Source organism: Aythya ferina (assembly GCF_964211825.1).
Source record: "Aythya ferina genome assembly, chromosome: Z".
Lineage (NCBI taxonomy): Eukaryota > Metazoa > Chordata > Aves > Anseriformes > Anatidae > Aythya > Aythya ferina.
In genome coordinates, this window is record NC_140299.1 from 20,152,124 (window position 1) to 20,170,824 (window position 18,701).

At 40.4% G+C, this 18,701-nt stretch overlaps 1 protein-coding gene and 1 long non-coding RNA gene across 7 annotated transcripts in view; one reads left to right on the forward strand and one right to left on the reverse strand.

Moving 5' to 3' along the window:
- The window catches only part of PDE4D (phosphodiesterase 4D), a 629,197-nt gene that overhangs the window by 43,063 nt on the left and 567,433 nt on the right, over nt 1-18,701 (reverse strand). For 5 of the 6 annotated variants that reach the window (XM_084504096.1, XM_084504097.1, XM_084504100.1 and 2 more), the window contains one exon: nt 12,995-13,107. In XM_084504096.1, the coding sequence (XP_084360222.1) occupies nt 12,995-13,107 (113 nt within the window). Of the gene's footprint in view, nt 1-255; nt 474-12,994; nt 13,108-18,701 lie in introns of those variants that run through there. The other variant, XM_084504102.1, reaches the window with a different exon arrangement.
- Nucleotides 723-6,647, forward strand: LOC311427098. The gene is made up of 2 exons (XR_014687205.1): nt 723-935; nt 4,378-6,647. It is a non-coding gene; the product is annotated as an uncharacterized lncRNA (long non-coding RNA).

Sequence of the window (18,701 nt, forward strand, 5' to 3'; positions counted from 1 at the left end):
CTAAAAGCTGTCCTAGAAATCCCAAGCACTGACTACGTATCAACCAACTGCATTATCTGCACGGTGAGGAGCTCACCTATGATAAAGCTTCTGAAACCATTTCAGCAGCAACCAAAAAGAACTGCAGCAAATCCACTCCCACCCAACTAGGAAATGCACATGTTTTACTGATGCTAGTAAAATAGGAAAAAAAAAAAAAAAAAAAAAAAAAAAAAACAACACAACTAATTCCCAAATTATCAAATGCAATCTTACCTTGGTCCAGTATTCAGACATACAAAACTTTGCCCATGCTTCATAGTATAAGAAATATACAGTCATTTTACTGAGAAATATCAGCTCTGGGCTTTAAAGTTTTTGCATCCACAGAGATATTCTATGATTTGTCAAATAACTCATCACCATTTCTCAGGAGTAAATATGCTTAGAGATTTTTCCAGCTAAAATTTTCATTGCAAGTGAAAAATAATTTAACTCAAAGACACCCTTATATACTTATTTTCTGTTTTTGTTTGTTTGTTTGCAAGCTGTCTTCTTGCAAGTAGTGTGTTTCATAAAACCTCTGTCTGATGTGCACATACAGAACAGCTTTGTAAATCCAGCCAGATACTTTCTGTTGAGCCACACCAGCCTGCTTGTACTCCAAAATGGCAGCCTCATCTCTGCTTGTTGCTATGGCCACGCCATACGTCAGGGCTGGCACTTTTTTTTTTTTTCTTTTTTTTTTTTTTTCCCAGCCCTGTTTGTTTATGACAGGCCTAGGTGCTTCCTATTATGGTGCCTGCATCAGCGCAGTGTGTGCTCGCAGCAGCTGCTGAGGCGATCAAAATGCAGCAGGGGACAGAGATGCTGAGGAATCCGAGCATGCTCACTGCAGAGCTGTGCTCCAGGGCCGCCTCAAGAAACATTAAACAGCCTGCAAATACTGAGCACAGGTTTGGCCGGAAAAGCCCTTTCGGTGGCAAACATTGAACACAGCTCAGCTAAGGCTGAAAAGGGAGAATCATAGGGAGCTACATGTTTTGAAAGCAAAATAAATAAGGCATTTTGCAAGATCTCAAACACCTGTCCTTCTTCCTGGTTCTCAGATGCTGCTACTGAGCATCAGAGACGCAAGCATTTTAATTCACATAACAAGAGCACAGTAAAAATCTGATCCTCATTAACTTTCAAATGTCAATTTAATATTTTGTAACTTATTTTCATTCCTCTTAGCTACAATATGGGAGGGAACTGAGGCTGTATAGTTTGGAGAAGAGGAGGCTGAGGAGAGACCTAATTGCTCTCTACAGCTCCCTGAAAGGAGATTGTAGCAAGGTGGGTGTCAGTCTCTTCTCTCAGGTGACAAGTGGTTGGACATGAGGACACAGCCTCAAGTTGTGCAAGTGAAGGTTAGATCAGATACCAGGACGAGTTTCTTCACAGACAGAATGGTTAGACATTGGAATGGAGTGCCCAGGGAATTGGTGGAGTTGCCATCCCTGGAGGTATTTGAGAAGTGGCACTTAGGGACGTGGTTTAGCAGTGGACTAGGTAGTGTTAGGTTGATCGTTGGACTTGGTGATCTTGATGGTCTTTTCCAGCTTAAATGAGAGATCCTATGAGATACTGAATATCTATGAGATTCTATGGGTACTGAAAACATTTTCGTTGCTTCGTGTGTACTTGGAGGGGAGGTCAATTTGTGCATAGGGAAAACATAGCCAAAACCAAAGGTATAGTAACTCTCATACCACCCACCTATCAGTTCTAATGCATCAGGGTTCACACCCACTCTATGGTAGGAAACTAAGTCACCCATGGTATGTTTGTGGCAAATAAAGTTTCTCAACAGTAACTAAGCACTTAAATAGCCAAAGAATGGTAATACTGCTGACATACTGAAGAACATGAACCATTTGCAAGCCTAGGGGTAATTAAGCCAGTATCATCCTTCAGACCATCTACAGAAGCATACGGCAAATCAAACCTTTCTTCTCAAAAAAAAAAAAAAAAAGTTTTAAAATATATAAACATATTCAAATATTCCTTGTATTTATCATTATTTATGACAGCCCCAATAAAGTTCGGCAAATTTCAAGCACAGAAAATACAGCTCTGAAGACTGAATGCATGAAAAAGTCTACTTTCTAGTCTTCTGTGCCCATTTTTCATTAAAACATGATCAGATATGCTCAAGTCCACAATACCTATTTGGCAGCCTGCTTTTCAGTTGTTTCTGTTCTTCAAATTCTTTCTTGCTCTATTGTTGAAACACCAATATCTTGCTATTTCTTTAGTTCTTCACTAACCCCTATTATGCCTTCTCTTTGCCATTCTTTTCTATTGGAGTTACACCACTTTTCCAGTGTCCCTAGGATGAAGTTTGTAAGAAAGTCCTATAAAGAGCACAGCCAAAACGCCAGCTTGGGTGTTTACCCTTTCTTTGTAGAAACCAGCTCTGAAATCTAATGACTGCTTCCCTGGGTCAGCAAGTACACATGAATCATATCTTCACTTAGTAAAAATCACTGTTCATTTAGACCACCCTTTCAAGATGCAGTGGGTGGCTGATGTATTATGAAAATCATTGTTTATGCATATAAGAAACACTTCATGGTGAGCTACCTTTTAGTTTACGTTTTATAGAGCATTTATGTAATGGTACCTTGAGAAAAAGTAAGAAAGAATATTTGGCTCCTTAATTTCTAGCAATTAAAATAGCGTTTTCATTACAAATTGGTGCAGTGCTGCCTTCATGAATCTTTTGACTGGTATCAGCGTACAAGATAAAGGCATTTCATGATTAAATTCCACCTTATCACTTCAAGGGAAGGTCAGTGGTCTCCACTTTAAACTTGATTTCTGGTACACAAAATTGAAATAAAATACAAAATACCAATAGTTAGTCATGTTGTTCTTGCCTATTAGAAAAGACATCTTTGTTACAACTGTTCATTCCAAAATGCCAAAAGCAGTTTAGGAAAGCAATGCTACTATTTCAGCTGGCAGCATAAGGTTGTCTGAGATTCTGGGTAAAATTATCACATTAAGGCTCTACAGTCAACCTTGGCTACAACAAGGTCAGACAGCCTGGTTTAAATATGTTAACTCTTACTTGAACAGGTCCTTTCAATCATATAAAATAATACATTTAAGAAGCTCAGTATCTTTCTATCCATCAAAAAATACTGCTGAGCTAATGTATCAGAGGAATATTACTGATATAGCAGAACGATTATGATTTGCAGCTAACTATAAATTTCCTGTAATCTATACCAGATTAAAGTTAACTCTGCTTTTGTTCTAGTATCTTTACAGGATTTTGAATAAATTGCTTGTAGATTTCTTCAAAAAGACAAGTTTTTCTGAAAAATGATAATGTTTCTAGTTAATATATGGTGCTTATGAATGTATGCAGGCAAAAAATACCATTAACACATACTAAATTAGTGAGGGAAAGTAATGGAGAAGCTTCAAAACCAGCCTAGACTAGTACACATTAAAATAATTGCTGCCTCATTAACACTTTGCCAACATCTAGTGTTGATGAGAGTGGATTGCATTCTGATGTTCTGAAAACACACTAACAAGTGATCTTTCTAACTGGAAAACAATGTCTGTGTGGATGTGTGCTCAGTGAAATCCTGCTGCTGGGCTGTGCCATATGGACACTCCATCCGGACAGCATGACTGAGCACATAACTGTCAAAGCAAGCAGCTCCAAAAGATACTTTCAGTCAGTCAGTGACTATGACAGCTATAAACACATCTTAATCATTCCATCTCGGTTCCCAAACCTGCAAAACAGAAATACTTCACATCTACGAACACAGTGACATACATGCCATGGAATATCACTGTAGCATAGCATAGGCAATTTTTTTTAAAGCTAACTTTCAGGATAAGTAGATGAAAAAAACCTGTGCTGTTTCACAGGTGAAATGCTATCTCAGAAATTGTAGTTATGTGTTCTGGGCTGCTTTAAGTACATCCGTAAGCTGCTTCCATACTTTTTGTATAATTTAGAAACCATCTTGAACTGGGAAAGATGGGCCATTACTACGCAAAACTACACTTGCATATTAATTGCAACTCAGACATTTGTCTGTTATACCAAAAGATGCAAATCAATCAAATTTATCTGAAAGGTCTGCTTCCAGTTTAACTTCCCTTTGTCCTTTTGCTTTGCCTCCCCATCTAAAGCCAGTAACAAAAATGCATCAATAAGCCAGCACCCTTTCCCACAGCAATGGCAAGAGCATGTTTAGTTAAACACTCTCTTGTTGAGGAATTTGATAGAAGTGATCAGTCAGCTCAATTTCATTAGCTGATCATATATTAGTGGCTTACAACTTAATTAACAGAAAAAGCTAGCTGTTTAAATTTTATTTGCAGATAATCTCGTAAACAGGCCCTGCACACCAGCTTGATGCACTGCTGCTCCACTGCTTGTGATTCATGGCAGATATTATCACCAGTGCAGCTCCCCTGCAACACCTGGAGTGGGCAAGCAAAGCCAACAAATGACAGCACTTGCACAGCAGTGTCTCCCTGGGCTGGACATTCAGATGTCCCACCACAGCCAGGCCCTGCCACCAGCCAGGTAAGGGCAGCCACATGGAAGCTGCAGCTGGTCTGCTCAGAGGCAATAACCAACGTAACGTACAGGTGCTGGCCACCACGCTGCTCGCAGTTTCAAGGCAGGATGAGTAGCATTGCTGTCTAAGATGCTTTTTCTTACTTACAAGCAGTTTTGCTGCTACACAGGGAACTGGCTGCAAGAAACTAGAACTGGGATTCATTTCTATTACAGAAATGTTCTCCACATTAAAGGACACATCCATCTGTAACACACTTAATTCTATGGTATGTCTCCTAAATGTGGAAACTTTTGGTAGATGACACCAAACAAAACCCCTTGCTAACGTAACTGAGATCAGGATGGTTTCTTAGGGCAGTTTCTTTATGATGCAGAGGCTGGATTGACATTTCAGTTCACACCACATTCATAGTACCAAAACTTTATACGAATGCAGAAGCTGCCTTTTATTGGAAACAAAATAAAATAATAAAAAGCCATCCACTTCTTTCTGAAATGCTTCATATCTTACTGTCTAACCTTGATTACAGCAGTGTACTACAAAAAATTCAATATAGACTTTAAATACTGACAAAAGCCACAAGTAGATAGACACTAATATCTTTCACTAGCCATAAATTCCACCATTATTGTTAAGCAAGAAGTTATGAAATATTCATGTGCATGAGGCCTTTTCCAAATAACACCTTTGAAACATTTTGTATTTTATGTAAATGCAATAAAAAGGTACCTTGATATCTTTGTTTTTACTTCATAATTTCCAAATCCTCTACTAGGTTGTGGTTGGAAGTATTTTCTCACATCAAGTCCTACTTATTTACTCAATACTATTTCATCTGTATTATTCCATGCCATTACGCTAAAATGAAAGAACCATTCATGCTGCAGCACTTCCTATAATTGAAGAGGCTACAAAAAGGGCTGTTTGTGTGCATGTATGGGCCATTTGCTTATATTTATGGAAAAAAAAATTATCAAGTTATAAGTTACTGGAAAGCTATGTAACAATCCAAGAAGAAGCTAAGAAGCTGAAAAGTGTTAAGTCATAGCAAGTTTCAGACATGCATCACTCCTCTTAAGTAGCAGGGAATAGGAGACGCAGAGCTAAATTATTATTTTTTTAAAACTTAAAGTACATACGGAATCTATGAGATTAATGGTTACTGACTTGTTTAATGCCTTGAAATGCTACTTTGTTCTTTGTATTTGCCATTATGGGTCAAACCTAGGCCCCCAGGTTTCTAAATCACAAGTGCCTGCTCATCGTATCCTGGGGTGGCCAACATTTGCCATTTCTGCACAAGGAGAAGGGGTAATTCTGAACCCAGACATTTAGCCCGATGCACCACACTTGTTTTCATCTCTCTCAGCAATAAACCTACATCTCCAAAGATGCAGGTGTCTCCAAGAGACCTGCAACACCAAAACCCCCTCTTCTGTCCTCAGAGGAACAAGGCTTTTCATGAATTTTCCTCATTTGACACCAATCTAACAGCCTCTAGGGAGGCAGCACACATTGGCACCTATCAGATTCAGCCACTACTGATATGATGTCACTATTTCATCCCCTCATTTCTGAGAAGGTGGATGTGTTCATAAGCGATAAGGGCAGCTGGGGCAAGCCATCTGCTGGAGAACAAGCTTCAGCTGCTATCTCATTCTTTCACCGTGGCACATCTTTGCACAATATACGCAACTAAGTGCTATCTCCTTTATATAAATATACCTCACTCATCACTGCAGTTGCCTGAGGGCAAGTTTTCTGTTCTCCAGAAGCATGAGTAGTCTGACATGGGAGCAAGTAAGGTTGCTCCAGAGGAACAGCACTCCAGCCCAGAGGTCTTAAAATTTGTGTGTGCTGGCTTCAGACCATGAAAAGGCAGGAGAGTATCTGGGAAGGAAGTTCTTCCTTAACTCCACAGTCCTCTTCCTTTTCTCCTATTATGAAGTGCAAGAAAACTGGTGCCTAATTATGCATTAATTCAACTTCCTGCTCAACACTTTATCAGGATTCTTTTACTCTGTCACTGTGCAAATTGAAATCTTTGATGAATAAAAATTTTCCTTATGTTGTACACAAACAAGCTTTTCCTTGGTAACAGCTGCCCCTTACTTAATTGTAATCTTCATTAGAAGTAGCACTCTAAAGCGCTAACCAAATCCTCGGATTTTCCTAGAAAGGTCTAGAAACGTCAAGAGCCAATTAAACCATCATGTCAATGAGCCAAGTGTGATGGCATTGCCAGACATTATATAAGAGGACTGTCACACAATAAACCCCATCAAGTTTTTCCATCTGCTTATCTGCCCTCTTTATGTCTGAGAAGCAAAGCAGAGGTCTTGTCTGCTTTGCAACAATTTAGTCATGATAGCAACAAATTTTTTTTCTACTCATTTCCAGCATGTATTTTTCATGTGCCATAACTGAAATGCAAGAGAATGACTGATGTTTAAATCCTCGTAAATGGATATGACAACATTATCCTTTCCCTTAATTGGAAACAGGTCACTCTAATCGGTGACTATGACAGAAGAGGATACAATTTTACTCTGGCTGAGCTTTCACATTTGGAAAAAGCATTGCAGAAAAATTATACTCCTACATATGAAATGGAATTTCTGAAGATAAGCTTCTAAACGGGTGACAAACCAGTCACCAAAGTTGACAGTGACAATTCAAAAAAAAAAAAAAAAAGCCACTAAAAACTAGCCCATTAATAAAAGATTGAGCCAGAGACATTAGACATTTTTATTAGTACTAGCTCATCCAGACTCCTACAAAATTGCCATCCAAGCTTTTCCACAGAAGAAGACAAAGATAAAACAAGGATGCAGGCAGCAGGGGCTCTCCTTTGTGGCTGGGACACCCATCAGTGGTAAAACAAAACTTCTGTTTGAACCATGATAGGAAATGTATATATAGCCCATTATTTCAACTAAGCAATTAGTTTAACTTCACTCTTTCCCTGGATATTATGTTAGTTGGCTCCCAGTTGCCCATGTGAGCCTTTTAATGTTGTAGAGCAGGAAAGGAAAAAATACTTTGCAGCAGCAGGAAGATGTGATTATAAAACAGCTCAAATTGGCAGGAGCCATCATGAGAGAATGTGAAAAAAAAAAAAAAAAAAAAGAAGAAAGAAAAAAAAGGAAAAAAAGAACAATAACTGAGCAGATTACGTTGTCTGTTTCCTTCATGCCTAACTTTAATTTACACTAAATGTTTACAGCTTGGAAACTGTATTTAAAACAAACAAACAAACAAACAAACAAACAATCATTAGGATTATGATCTAAGCATAAGTAATGGGTGATATGTACAGTACAATAAACATATACCAAAACACCACTAACATCTGCGGTCAGTATTACATTAGTGTAGTCTTTGGAAGGTAGCTGGTAGATAACACTTCACTTTGGGCATCTTCACAGCACTCAAAAATTCCAAGAGGGTTTTGAAATACTGTCTGTCACTAGGAACAGTTTGTAAATAGACATTTGTTTTAATCTGGGAGCATTTTAACACACTGGTGTACAAATTGAACAACTATAATAAAGGTCTTCTTTTAAAAAGTATTTTCAAATTCTTTTTTTGACCAGTTGGCATGGTCATACTACATGAAACCTAAAAATTGTTAGCTTTGATAACTACAAAAGCTTCCTCGAGAAAGGAAGTTTATATAGCAGGAAAGGAACCTCTGTCACAACCCTTACATTAATCTTAAGTGACCTCTTCCACACTCCTGTTTGTGACCAGTTACTAGCAAATCCTGAAAAAAAAAATAATGCTGTAAACTGCAGCAAACTTAACATTGAAACAAAAGCAATACAAATTGCTTTTTGTTCATGTCTAAATTCAAATACTCAGACACCTCCAGAGCATTGCACTGGAGGTGTTTGCAAAAATCATGATTACAGAAGTGAAAACATACTTTTGCATATCAGTTTCATTATAAGTATTACTCCACGTTTGACTAACCTACAATTAGTGCTGTCCAGCAGAAAGTGTTTGTTGCACCTTTGTATTGGCTGTCATATATACATTTATTGTCTGTCACAGTAGTAATTTCAAGTCCAGATCCAGAATCAGACACTTAATCTGAAGTTAAGAAATCACAATCAGCAAGCTAGTAGGCACATAAAAACCGTGTTTTAAAACAGAGATATTACTGACAATTCAGTTCGTAAGAAACTGTTGCAGGTTAGCATCTCTGGAAATCAGAACATAGAGGCAACTGACTATGCGCTGGGATCCTACCCTTAGTGATCCAAATTGCCAAAGCATTTCCTAATTAATTTCTTTCAATTCAAATAAATATCACTTTAAAAAAAAAAAGACTCATAACAAAACAAAACAAAAAACACCAACAATGATAGAGCCACAGTCCACAGATATTAGTCAATATTAACAGTACATGGCATGGAAAATAAGAAATTAGTCTCCAAACATGGAAAACATTTTCATCTATTTTCAAAATTTAAAGTGCTCATTTGTTTTCTAGTCTCTGAGCCTAAAGATCTTACAGGTTTTCTGCACAGGTAAAAGGACAAGAAACTTCCTGTGTTTTTAGTTAAAAAACTGGGATTCTGTAGATAACACCAACTCCAGAAGCTGGTAATTTAAGCGAGCACAAGGTACTGTAAAAATCGTAATAACGTAATAACAACTGATAATGCTTTTAAATACAGCATCTTTTCAAAAAGGGATTTATCAACAACCTACGCCTATGGGTGCATCATGGCCCTAATCCACCTGTTACTTCATGCGCAATGCTTCTCAGCCCTTGGAAAGCTCCTTATCACCAGGACAGCTGGACATGGGGCATCTTCTGGATTTTACAGTGATCCCAGTATAACTTCGTCAGCCAAGCACTGTGGCTGACTTCCCATGGAGCTGACCCATAGTACACTTTCAGTTTTCAGGGTTGCACTTACTGTCACAACACGCCAGGGCTCATCCCCTGGGGAAAATGTGCCATGCCTCCTGGTTCAAGCACTTTTAAGCAGGGGGAAGAAAAAAAAGGATCTTTTCATCTCTCTGTATCACCTTACTTTCAGTCACACAAAGCTGTGAGCTGGCACATCACTGACTACTACTAATTGAGTACCAGAAGCATCTAAACAAAATAAATACGCTCGGATTGGGGTATGCCAAGGCAAGTCCTACACAAGCATCACCGCAGTAAGGGGATTCCACTAGGATGCAGTGGTTCTGGCTGCCCGCTCGCCACCCAGGAGAGGGATCAGAGATCAGAACTGGCCTGCTTCAGGCATTCAGGACATGTCATATTGTTTCTTCTCTGTTACTTTGTACACTGCTATGGCAGCCTTTGCATGTTGGTCAAAAGCTCATACATGATGCAGAGCTCACCCCTTATATCTCACACAAGTTCATGTAAATACGCAAAGCTAAGATGGATGAAAATGTTGTTATATGCAAAAAGTGCGGGGTGTACATAAGAGAAGTAGCTGAGAATCTGGGGTAAAAGGAAAAAAAAAAAAAAAAAGACAAATTATTTCTTAAAGAAACTCATATAAGGGGAAAGGAAAATATAGTGAGAAAACATGATATGTACCTACAGCGTTCCTTCTCTTGATTTTCTCTAGAGAACATGCTTTTCTCTATTGAATCTGCTTTGGCAGGGGGGTTGGACCAAATGATCCCTTGAGGGATCATCCCTTGATGATTCCAACCCCTACAATTCTATGATTCCGTGATTCTCACCTGATTTTGCAGGAATTTTTCATGGTATAGAGGGCTGGGTACCTTTGAATATTCCTGATGGACTTAATTCTATTTCCTCAGCCTTGAGAATGGTTTCTGTTCTTCAGGCTTCAACATAAACTAATATAACTCCACTTACATATGTGCTTTACAGAGATGTTGCAGTTTGCAGTTACATTAAGATAGGAGGTGCTGTCTCTCAAAATTGGGTATGTTTTCATACTCAAGAGTACCATGATTATTTAGAACAATCTGTTTCACACCTAAAAGTAAAATTCTTCTGCACTGAGTTTTCTTGCATTATTACATGGGCTCACTTATTTATATGCAAGATTGTTCATGTTACGACTAATGGCTTTTTTTTTCTTTAACAGTAAAAAATAAAAAATAAAAAGCCCTGAAAGACATCACAGAGATTTTTATACAAGGTGGAAAGATTTCCCAAAAATGGGGATAAAGGTACATCTCAATGACTGAGTATGACCTCCAAAGCTGTGCAGTGGCAATACAATACAGTAATAGCAGTCTCTTCCTAAATACTTCAATATGAAATTATACATAGCAGCTAAGTGCCTTAGACATGTCCATCCATATTTGATAGATCAAGCAGACTAAGGTCATACATTGCTGTGACGCCAAATTCCAGTTTTGATGTAAAACTCAGCATCATTCTTACTGACCTTCAGATTAACTCTGACGACTAGGATTACTGTGTGGTCCGCATGTTATGTTTGAAATTACAAGATGACAAACTTTCTCTGAATCACATTTTCCTTTTCATTTGAATAAATACATGTGAAGAGTGTTTATCCTGTAATCTACAGCAAACAACTCTCTAAGTAGTTCAAACAAATACAAGCAAACTAGTGTTAGATGTAGCACCTTTGTATTTTCTTAAAGATATGAAGCAGTCATCATGTTGTATGTTAAAAATAGGCCCTCTTTTAAGAAAAATGTGAGTATATATGGGAGAGCTTGAGTAGAACTGATTAGTAATTGTTTTTATCTTATTCTTCATTGTTCGTAAAATATACCAAATGTCAGTTTTAGGGAGGTAACAAATAAATACCTGAGGTCTGTCCCCGGTCTTGTGAAACAGTGGTGATGGAGACACCACAAATAGGGGAATTGACAGATGTTCAAACTTCACAGTAAGGCAAGATCAGACCCCAGGCATGGGTCTGACCTTACTCCCTTTGAAAATAATGTAAATTTTACCACTAGATTCAAAATGCTGAAATGAACTCTGAAACTCTTGACTTTGTATCTTGATGGCATATACCCAGTATGTCTTGAATAATTAGATCTTTCAACTGGCAATAAAATCTGAAAATGGTTCTGAGAATAGGGCAATGCCAAGCGGGTAACTCTTAATAATGGAGATTTAATTGCTGCCAAAAGTCTCTGAAGACTTGAGAAGCACAAGGCATGACAAAGAAATAAACTGGTTTTATTACAGGACAAAACCACACTACAGTGCGAACAATCCACATCTTACCCACAGGCTGAGTTGAACATGAGCTCAAAAGCAGACAAGAAGAAATAGCAGATGTTTGGTAAGGGCAATCAAAGGAAGGCAGCAGAATTTAAAAGGGCATAAGCTGAGACAAAATACTCTCAACATTTTTTTGACTTTCAAAAATCCTAATTGCAACTAAAAGGGCTGTAAAATATAGCTGCTAAACTACAAATCATGAGCGGCTTTTACAGACGTAAGTGAGGCAAGAAACAGCCCATTTATTTGCTATAATTAAAACCTTCTTCTCTCTTATTGTACATGTAGCTCCCCAAATACTTGGAATATCTGTTGATGACAAATGCAAAAAATACATTCTGAAGCAAGACAGCAGGCTTATTAACTTGGCTTCAGCAATTAACACCAGAAATGTAGCAGCTACATGTTGCTCGTAAACCAAAATCATGAAAGAAAGTGTATGCATGAATGTTGTACATGCAAACTCCTGAAACTGCAAAACAAAGTTTTCAGTCACAGCAGAGCCCAGCACACGTTCCCTGGATATTGTGAAATTTGATGAAGTGAAGTGCACTTGGTCTCGGGAACACACCTCTGGGTCTCAGTATCTATCACGACTGTTATAATTGCACGCCAGTTGCGCATGTTCATCCCTACCAAACTGTCTTAGGAAAACTGGTGGCCTTACTGCTGACAAATACAATTAAGTCTGTATCAGTCTTCGAACTGAGAACTACTTTTGCCACCTCTACACAGCACTACTTTCTACATGCTTCTCTAGGAAAGAGCTCTTGTTAATAGTGGGATGCGTGTGAGAAGAACGAGCAACTGAACATCGCCAGCAGTCAGAAACAGTCTCTTCTGGTTTAGACATTGCAACACGCAGCGAAAAGGCATAACTTTCCAAGTCCAAACGCCCGCATCACTTTCACCATTTGTCCCCGGGGTCTGAACAGAGCTGCCTGTTTAAAATGACCAACGCTATCCCTTCGGGAGCACCACAGCAGGCTTCCTCTCTGCCCGCGGTGCGCCTCTCGGGCAGCGCATCCCCTCGGCGGGCAGCCCTGGGGCTCCGCCGACCCGGTGCCGCCGTCCCACGGCCGGGGACACGCCGGCTACCCCCGGGACTGGGACCAGAACCGGGACCAGGACCGCTAATGGGACCGTGGCATCCCCATCCCCGCACCACTGGCATGCGTCGGGCGTGGGCTCCTACCTTGTTCGAGGCCATTTCGCTGACGGAGTGCCTGGTCTGCAGGGTCTCCAGCTGGTCCAGGCACCAGTCCAGCTCCTCCAGGGTCTCGCTGGCCAGCTTTTGGTAGGCCTCCTCTGCGAAGAGATAGGGAAAGGCGTACTCAGTCCTCAAGCGCTTCACGGGGCTAACAGCGAGCTGCAGCGCGTCCATCCTGCCGCGGCCGCCCGCTCCCCGCTGCCCGGTGCCGGCACATGGGTGCTGCTCCTTCATATTGCCCCGGCCGCCGCCCGGCTCCGCTCCCCCTCGGGGCCCGCAGCCCCCGCTGCGCTGCGGCCGGCGGCAGCGGCGTGTGCCGGGCAGCGAGCACAAACTTCCCCGCTCCGCCCCGTGTCGTCCCGGGGACGCGTGTGCCGCCCGCAGCACCGCCTCCCGGGGCCGTTCGCGGAGCTCCGCGGGCGCTCAGCGGTCGCCCCGTCCCGCCCCGTCCCGCCCCGTCCCGTCCCGGGGGCAGCCCCCAGCCGCAGCCCCGGTCCCCGGCCCGGCAGCGGGGAGGCGCAGGCAGGGCTCTGAATCAGCGCCGTTTCCTGTTTTCCTCGCTCCGCCGACGGGTGCCGGCTGCACGAGGGGACCGCCTCCCCGTCCCCGTCCCAAAAGGGCGCCTGGCCGGAGCGGAGCAGCCAGCTGCCAGGGCTCAGGTGCTGCAGGCTCAAGCCCCACGGATCGCGTGTATCCGTGCGTACGTGTGCACAGAGTATCTAACACATGTTGGCCCTAAGTGAAAAAAAAAAACAAACAACAAGGATGGTAAAAGTTTTGGAAGGGGATCCCACGTAGGAAACGGACCCTCGGTAACATTTCGATCATGACTGCCTTGTGGCACCTGGCCTAAAACTTGCAGAAGTGACCCACACGCAGGGAAAGACGTTTCCTTATCAGCTGCAGATCTATCAGTATGCGACTAATTACAGAAAAATAATCCCGTGTCTAGGGGTGCAATCTCACCTACATAGCCTGACTTTTTTTTTTTTTTTTCTTCAATATATCTAGGGAAAATGCTGCTCTGTACTGAACCAAGAGCTCAGTGCATTTTAGCCTGGACATGCTGTCTTTGCATGCGCTGTATCTGAAACATGAAGTTTTGAAACTCCTGGCACTCATGGTTCTGGATCAGTTACATGCAAATGTAACACCATGGTAGAGAAATGTTTGTTCTGTGGGCTTGTTATTCCCATCCAAAACATCTCCCTCAACTTGTTCCACACAAAAATAACTTTTTTTTTTTTTTTTTTTTCCTTCAAGATATCAGACAAGCAAAAAATCCAGCAAGCAAATTAACTAAAACTCCTTTTACAATAATTCTAGCATGGGCTAGTACCAAATAGCTCATTGCTTTACTGTTCAACATCCAGGATACCTGATTCATATCTTTTTACATTTCAGAGCACATGCTCCAGACCTTTGAGTTCCCTCAAAGCTGTTAAACCTTGCATAATTATAATTTTGAATAATGTCCATTTTCTTTTGGCAAAAGGCAAAAAGCAAGAACAATTTTGGATTGAGAATAACTGGCAAAAGTGCTTAAAGGAAATGTTGCTGTGCTTGCCCACATCAGGATTAATCTGTCACCTCAACAAACACAACACTTACAGACAGTCACCAAAACCCATTCTCACTGAATTGTAGATACTGTGTTTCAAACATGTCATGCTTACTATGCACACTGTATCTGATCCCCCCCCCCCAAAAAAAAAAATAAATAAATAAAAATAAACAAAATATCCCCTGGTAAATAAAATCAGGATTTCCCAGACTATTTAGCCATCAGAAGAGAATCTGTGGCCTGCTGTAATGCAGCAGGCATCACAGCTCACTAACTTCATACATTATTTTTAAAGAGTGGCAACTGCAGCTAATTATTGGAGGTGGCTAGTATTGACCTCATACTGTAGGTTCCATCGAGATCCATACTAGAAATAGAATTCACTTTGTTTATAATATGTTTGTAATAGTGTGTTGTGTTAAATGCTTTTGATGAAGCAGAAGAGGAGGTTAACATATGCATAGTTATCTGATGACCTTTACAATGATTTCATCGCAGATAACATGCATAATGAAGTGAGGTAAAATGAATCTGTGCAATGCTGTGTTGCTGCTAGCCTGCAGCCTGCCCTTCAGCAGTTTTTGAAAATCAGGTATTGGGAAACTCATGTTTTTCTTCAAAACTAAGCATCATCCTTTCTAATACTTCACAACTAAAAGTGTGAAGTTTTTTTCCAAGAAGTATGAAAACAACAAAATAAACTTGCAGGATGCCATACTTAGGTAAAAGTAACAAAACACTCTGTTATTTTCAAACTTGAACTTCTTGTTATCCATATAGCAATGATATATATTTCCTACAGCACCTTACGTTTCCAAATCTTTACCTGCTACCCACCTGTGCACTATCTTAGTGTACATTAGAGAACAGAATCCAACACCCACAAGCAAGTTCCATCACCCTTAGGAGGATGTTTCTGACAACCTCCTGTTGCTGACTCCCACATTCAAGAATGGGAATGGGGTCCTGTGAGGACCCCAGCTGCCCAGTCTGACTTAGGAAACTTCTGATGGCCAGCGGTTTGGCTAAATACCACCAGAAAGACCTGCTGGATTCAGCACCTCTCGCAAGCTCTCAGACTGCAGAACCATCAGGATAGCTCTGTAAACTTAAATGGAAATAAAAGGAACTTTAAACAATGACAAAGTCCTCATCAAGCAAACATCCCCTGCTGCTCCAGCAGTTCTGAAGAGGAGAACTATAAGGGAAGCTTTTCTAAACAGTCCTGAAGCTGTAATTGTGGCCCACACTGTCGTTACACAATGTGGTGGAAAATGTTGTCTAGGTTAACAGCTTTCCAAGTATAACACCTCATCACCACTGCACTAATATATATATACATACATACATATATATATATATATGTATATATTTATACGCCATTCAGTTGTTACCACCTCACAATACTGTTTCTGACCTCCGTCTTACCTCTAGGGTAGCACCCTGAAATTCCCAACTAGGACTCATGCACTGATCAGTTTTCTGGCATAAGCACCAGACCAAGCTTTAACTTTTGTAAATCAGCGGTTTTTTTGACATTTAAAAAGTGCTTTTTTGTAACTTATTACAGTGTTTAACACCAGTTGCTTTAAAATTTGCATGCTGCTTCTTGTATGCTTTTAGAAAAAAAAAGGAAGTTACAGCAAACGTTCTCTTCACAGTTCACAGATTAATACAAACAATCCCACCACATGTAGCTTTCAGAGTGGTACATAGAAAAAATAAATAAAAAAAATCAAAGGCTAGCAAGATGAACAAGCTCAGACATAAGCATTTGATGCTGCACAAGCATTTTTTTTAAAGGATGTTCTACTGTCTGTTTTTGTAAAATACTTGATTCTTAGCACAACTCCTAATGAAACACCAGAAATAGCTGTGCTTTTATCTGCACCCTTCTTTGGGAACAACTGTTGTTGAAAAATTTTCAAAGGGGAAAATTACCATATTACAATAGTTAGGAATTATGTCCACTTAATTAAATGGTTCATTGTGATTTTCTTATACAGTGTTCTAGTATTCCTAGAGGACAAAAAGCAATACTATTCTTTTCTCCGAATTGTACTTACACTAACCTTTTCAGTACTTTAAGCAATTTTAGCACAGCAGAAGGAAAAGGTAATACAGGTTCTTCATTGTTGTTTCATCAGTTGAGACCATGTGATGTGAAGAGCCTAAAAAAGAGTCGACTCTGCAAGCACACAATACAGGGCTCTGGCCACTGTATTGTGTGCCTTAAAATGGCAGTGCCTTGGAGGCAAGATATGGTCACAGAAAAGCAGTGCCATGCTCCAGACGGGTTTTTGAGGACACTGGCAAGTGGAAGAAGCCCTGGAAACCTCTAGGCTACTCAAAATAAAGATGAGGTGAATATCAGAGAGACTCTCTGTGAGACTCAAGACCCTGGTCATCTTCTGAGTTTTCTGGCCACCTTCACAATTTTCCGTGTAGCATAAGATTGAAGTTTGGAGCAACAGAATCACTGGGCCAAGAGCTGCAGTTTCTCTTAATACTACAGCATTTCAAAAAAAAAAAAAATGTTCTGTGGCTCAAATTACTATTATTATTTTCTGTAAATGAGGATGCTAGTACTTAACAGCCTTAACTGATGGCTTATATATTCAAGTGACTTCAACACTTCAGTCAACGTTGGCACCTTCTATTTTACATAGCCATATTAGCATTGATTCAGCACAGAAGCTGCATGCATTTTCTTAGTCACCCATTTCACAACTGAAAAAAAAATATTCAGGTATTACTGAGAAGTAAGTATTGTGACTCAAAAGGCTTTCTTTGTGGAGTGTTCACATCTCATACTGTTGATAAAATGAAATTATGAAGGATATTTTTTGTTTAGCATCTAGAAATCTGGTAATATTTCCTCCCCCCCACCCCCAATCACAAGTAAAACAAAATACTCTTGACCAGATTTTGGAGTGAACATCTGGGCAGACAACTCAGCTGCAGCGGTTTTCTCAAAAGCTTTTTTGATGGTTCCACTCTGAACGCTCACTTTCTTCCATGCCAGGAATCTCTCCAAGTTTCCATTCTAGTGAAGAAAAATCCTTTATGCCAGTCAGTGGCCTCATGCATGGACAGACTGTGTGTTGATGACCAGGACTAGTCTTCTTTCAGACTGTGATGATCAGTAGGGCTTTCCCAATAAACTGATTTACACCATGTCACTAGCTTTAGCCTTAGGCTATGGAAACCATTCTATCTCCCTGAACAGAAAATGCTGTAACTTCCACAAAATATTAGGAGCAAAATGTTAAAGTCTAGTTATGCACAACTTGTCAAAATATTAAATATTTCTATATTATATATATATATATATATATATATATTTAAAAATGACCATATAGAGAAATACAGATTAAAAACACAAATCAAATGAGGACCTAAAGGAAGCACACTACTGTTTTCATGGGGGGAAAAAACGGCTTTCTAACCAACATTTTGTGTTTCGCTCATGGTCTCAGAGAACTCTATGTATGCCATATAACAATCTCTTTATAACTTACATATGCATATTTCAGGGACAAAGGTAGGAGCAACATACTTACACTCTTACAAAACCAGATAACAGAAAGGCTGTGTAAAACCGCTGTATTGGACTTTCGGAGGGCTGACTTTGAGCTGCTCAGGACATTGGTTGGTGGAGTCCCTTGGGAGGCGGTTCTGAAGGGCAGAGGGGTCCAGGAAGGCTGGGCGCTCTTCAAGAGGGAAGTCTTAATGGCGCAGGAACGGTCTGTTCCCACGTGCCCAAAGACGAGCTGGCGGGGAAGAAGACCGGCCTGGCTCAACAGAGAATTGTGGCTTGATCTTAGGAGGAAAAAGAGGGTTTATAAGCTTTGGAAAAGTGGGCAGGCCACTAAGGAGGACTTTAAAGAAGTAGCGAGGCTGTGCAGGGACAAAATTAGGAAGGCCAAAGCTCATCTGGAGCTCAATCTGGCTACTGCCGTTAAAGATAACAAAAAACGTTTCTATAAATACATCAACACAAAAAGGAGGACTAAGGAGAATCTCCATCCTTTACTGGATGCGGGGGGAAACTTAGTTACAAGAGATGAGGAAAAGGCGGAGGTGCTCAATGCCTTCTTTGCCTCAGTCTTTAGCGGCAATACCGGA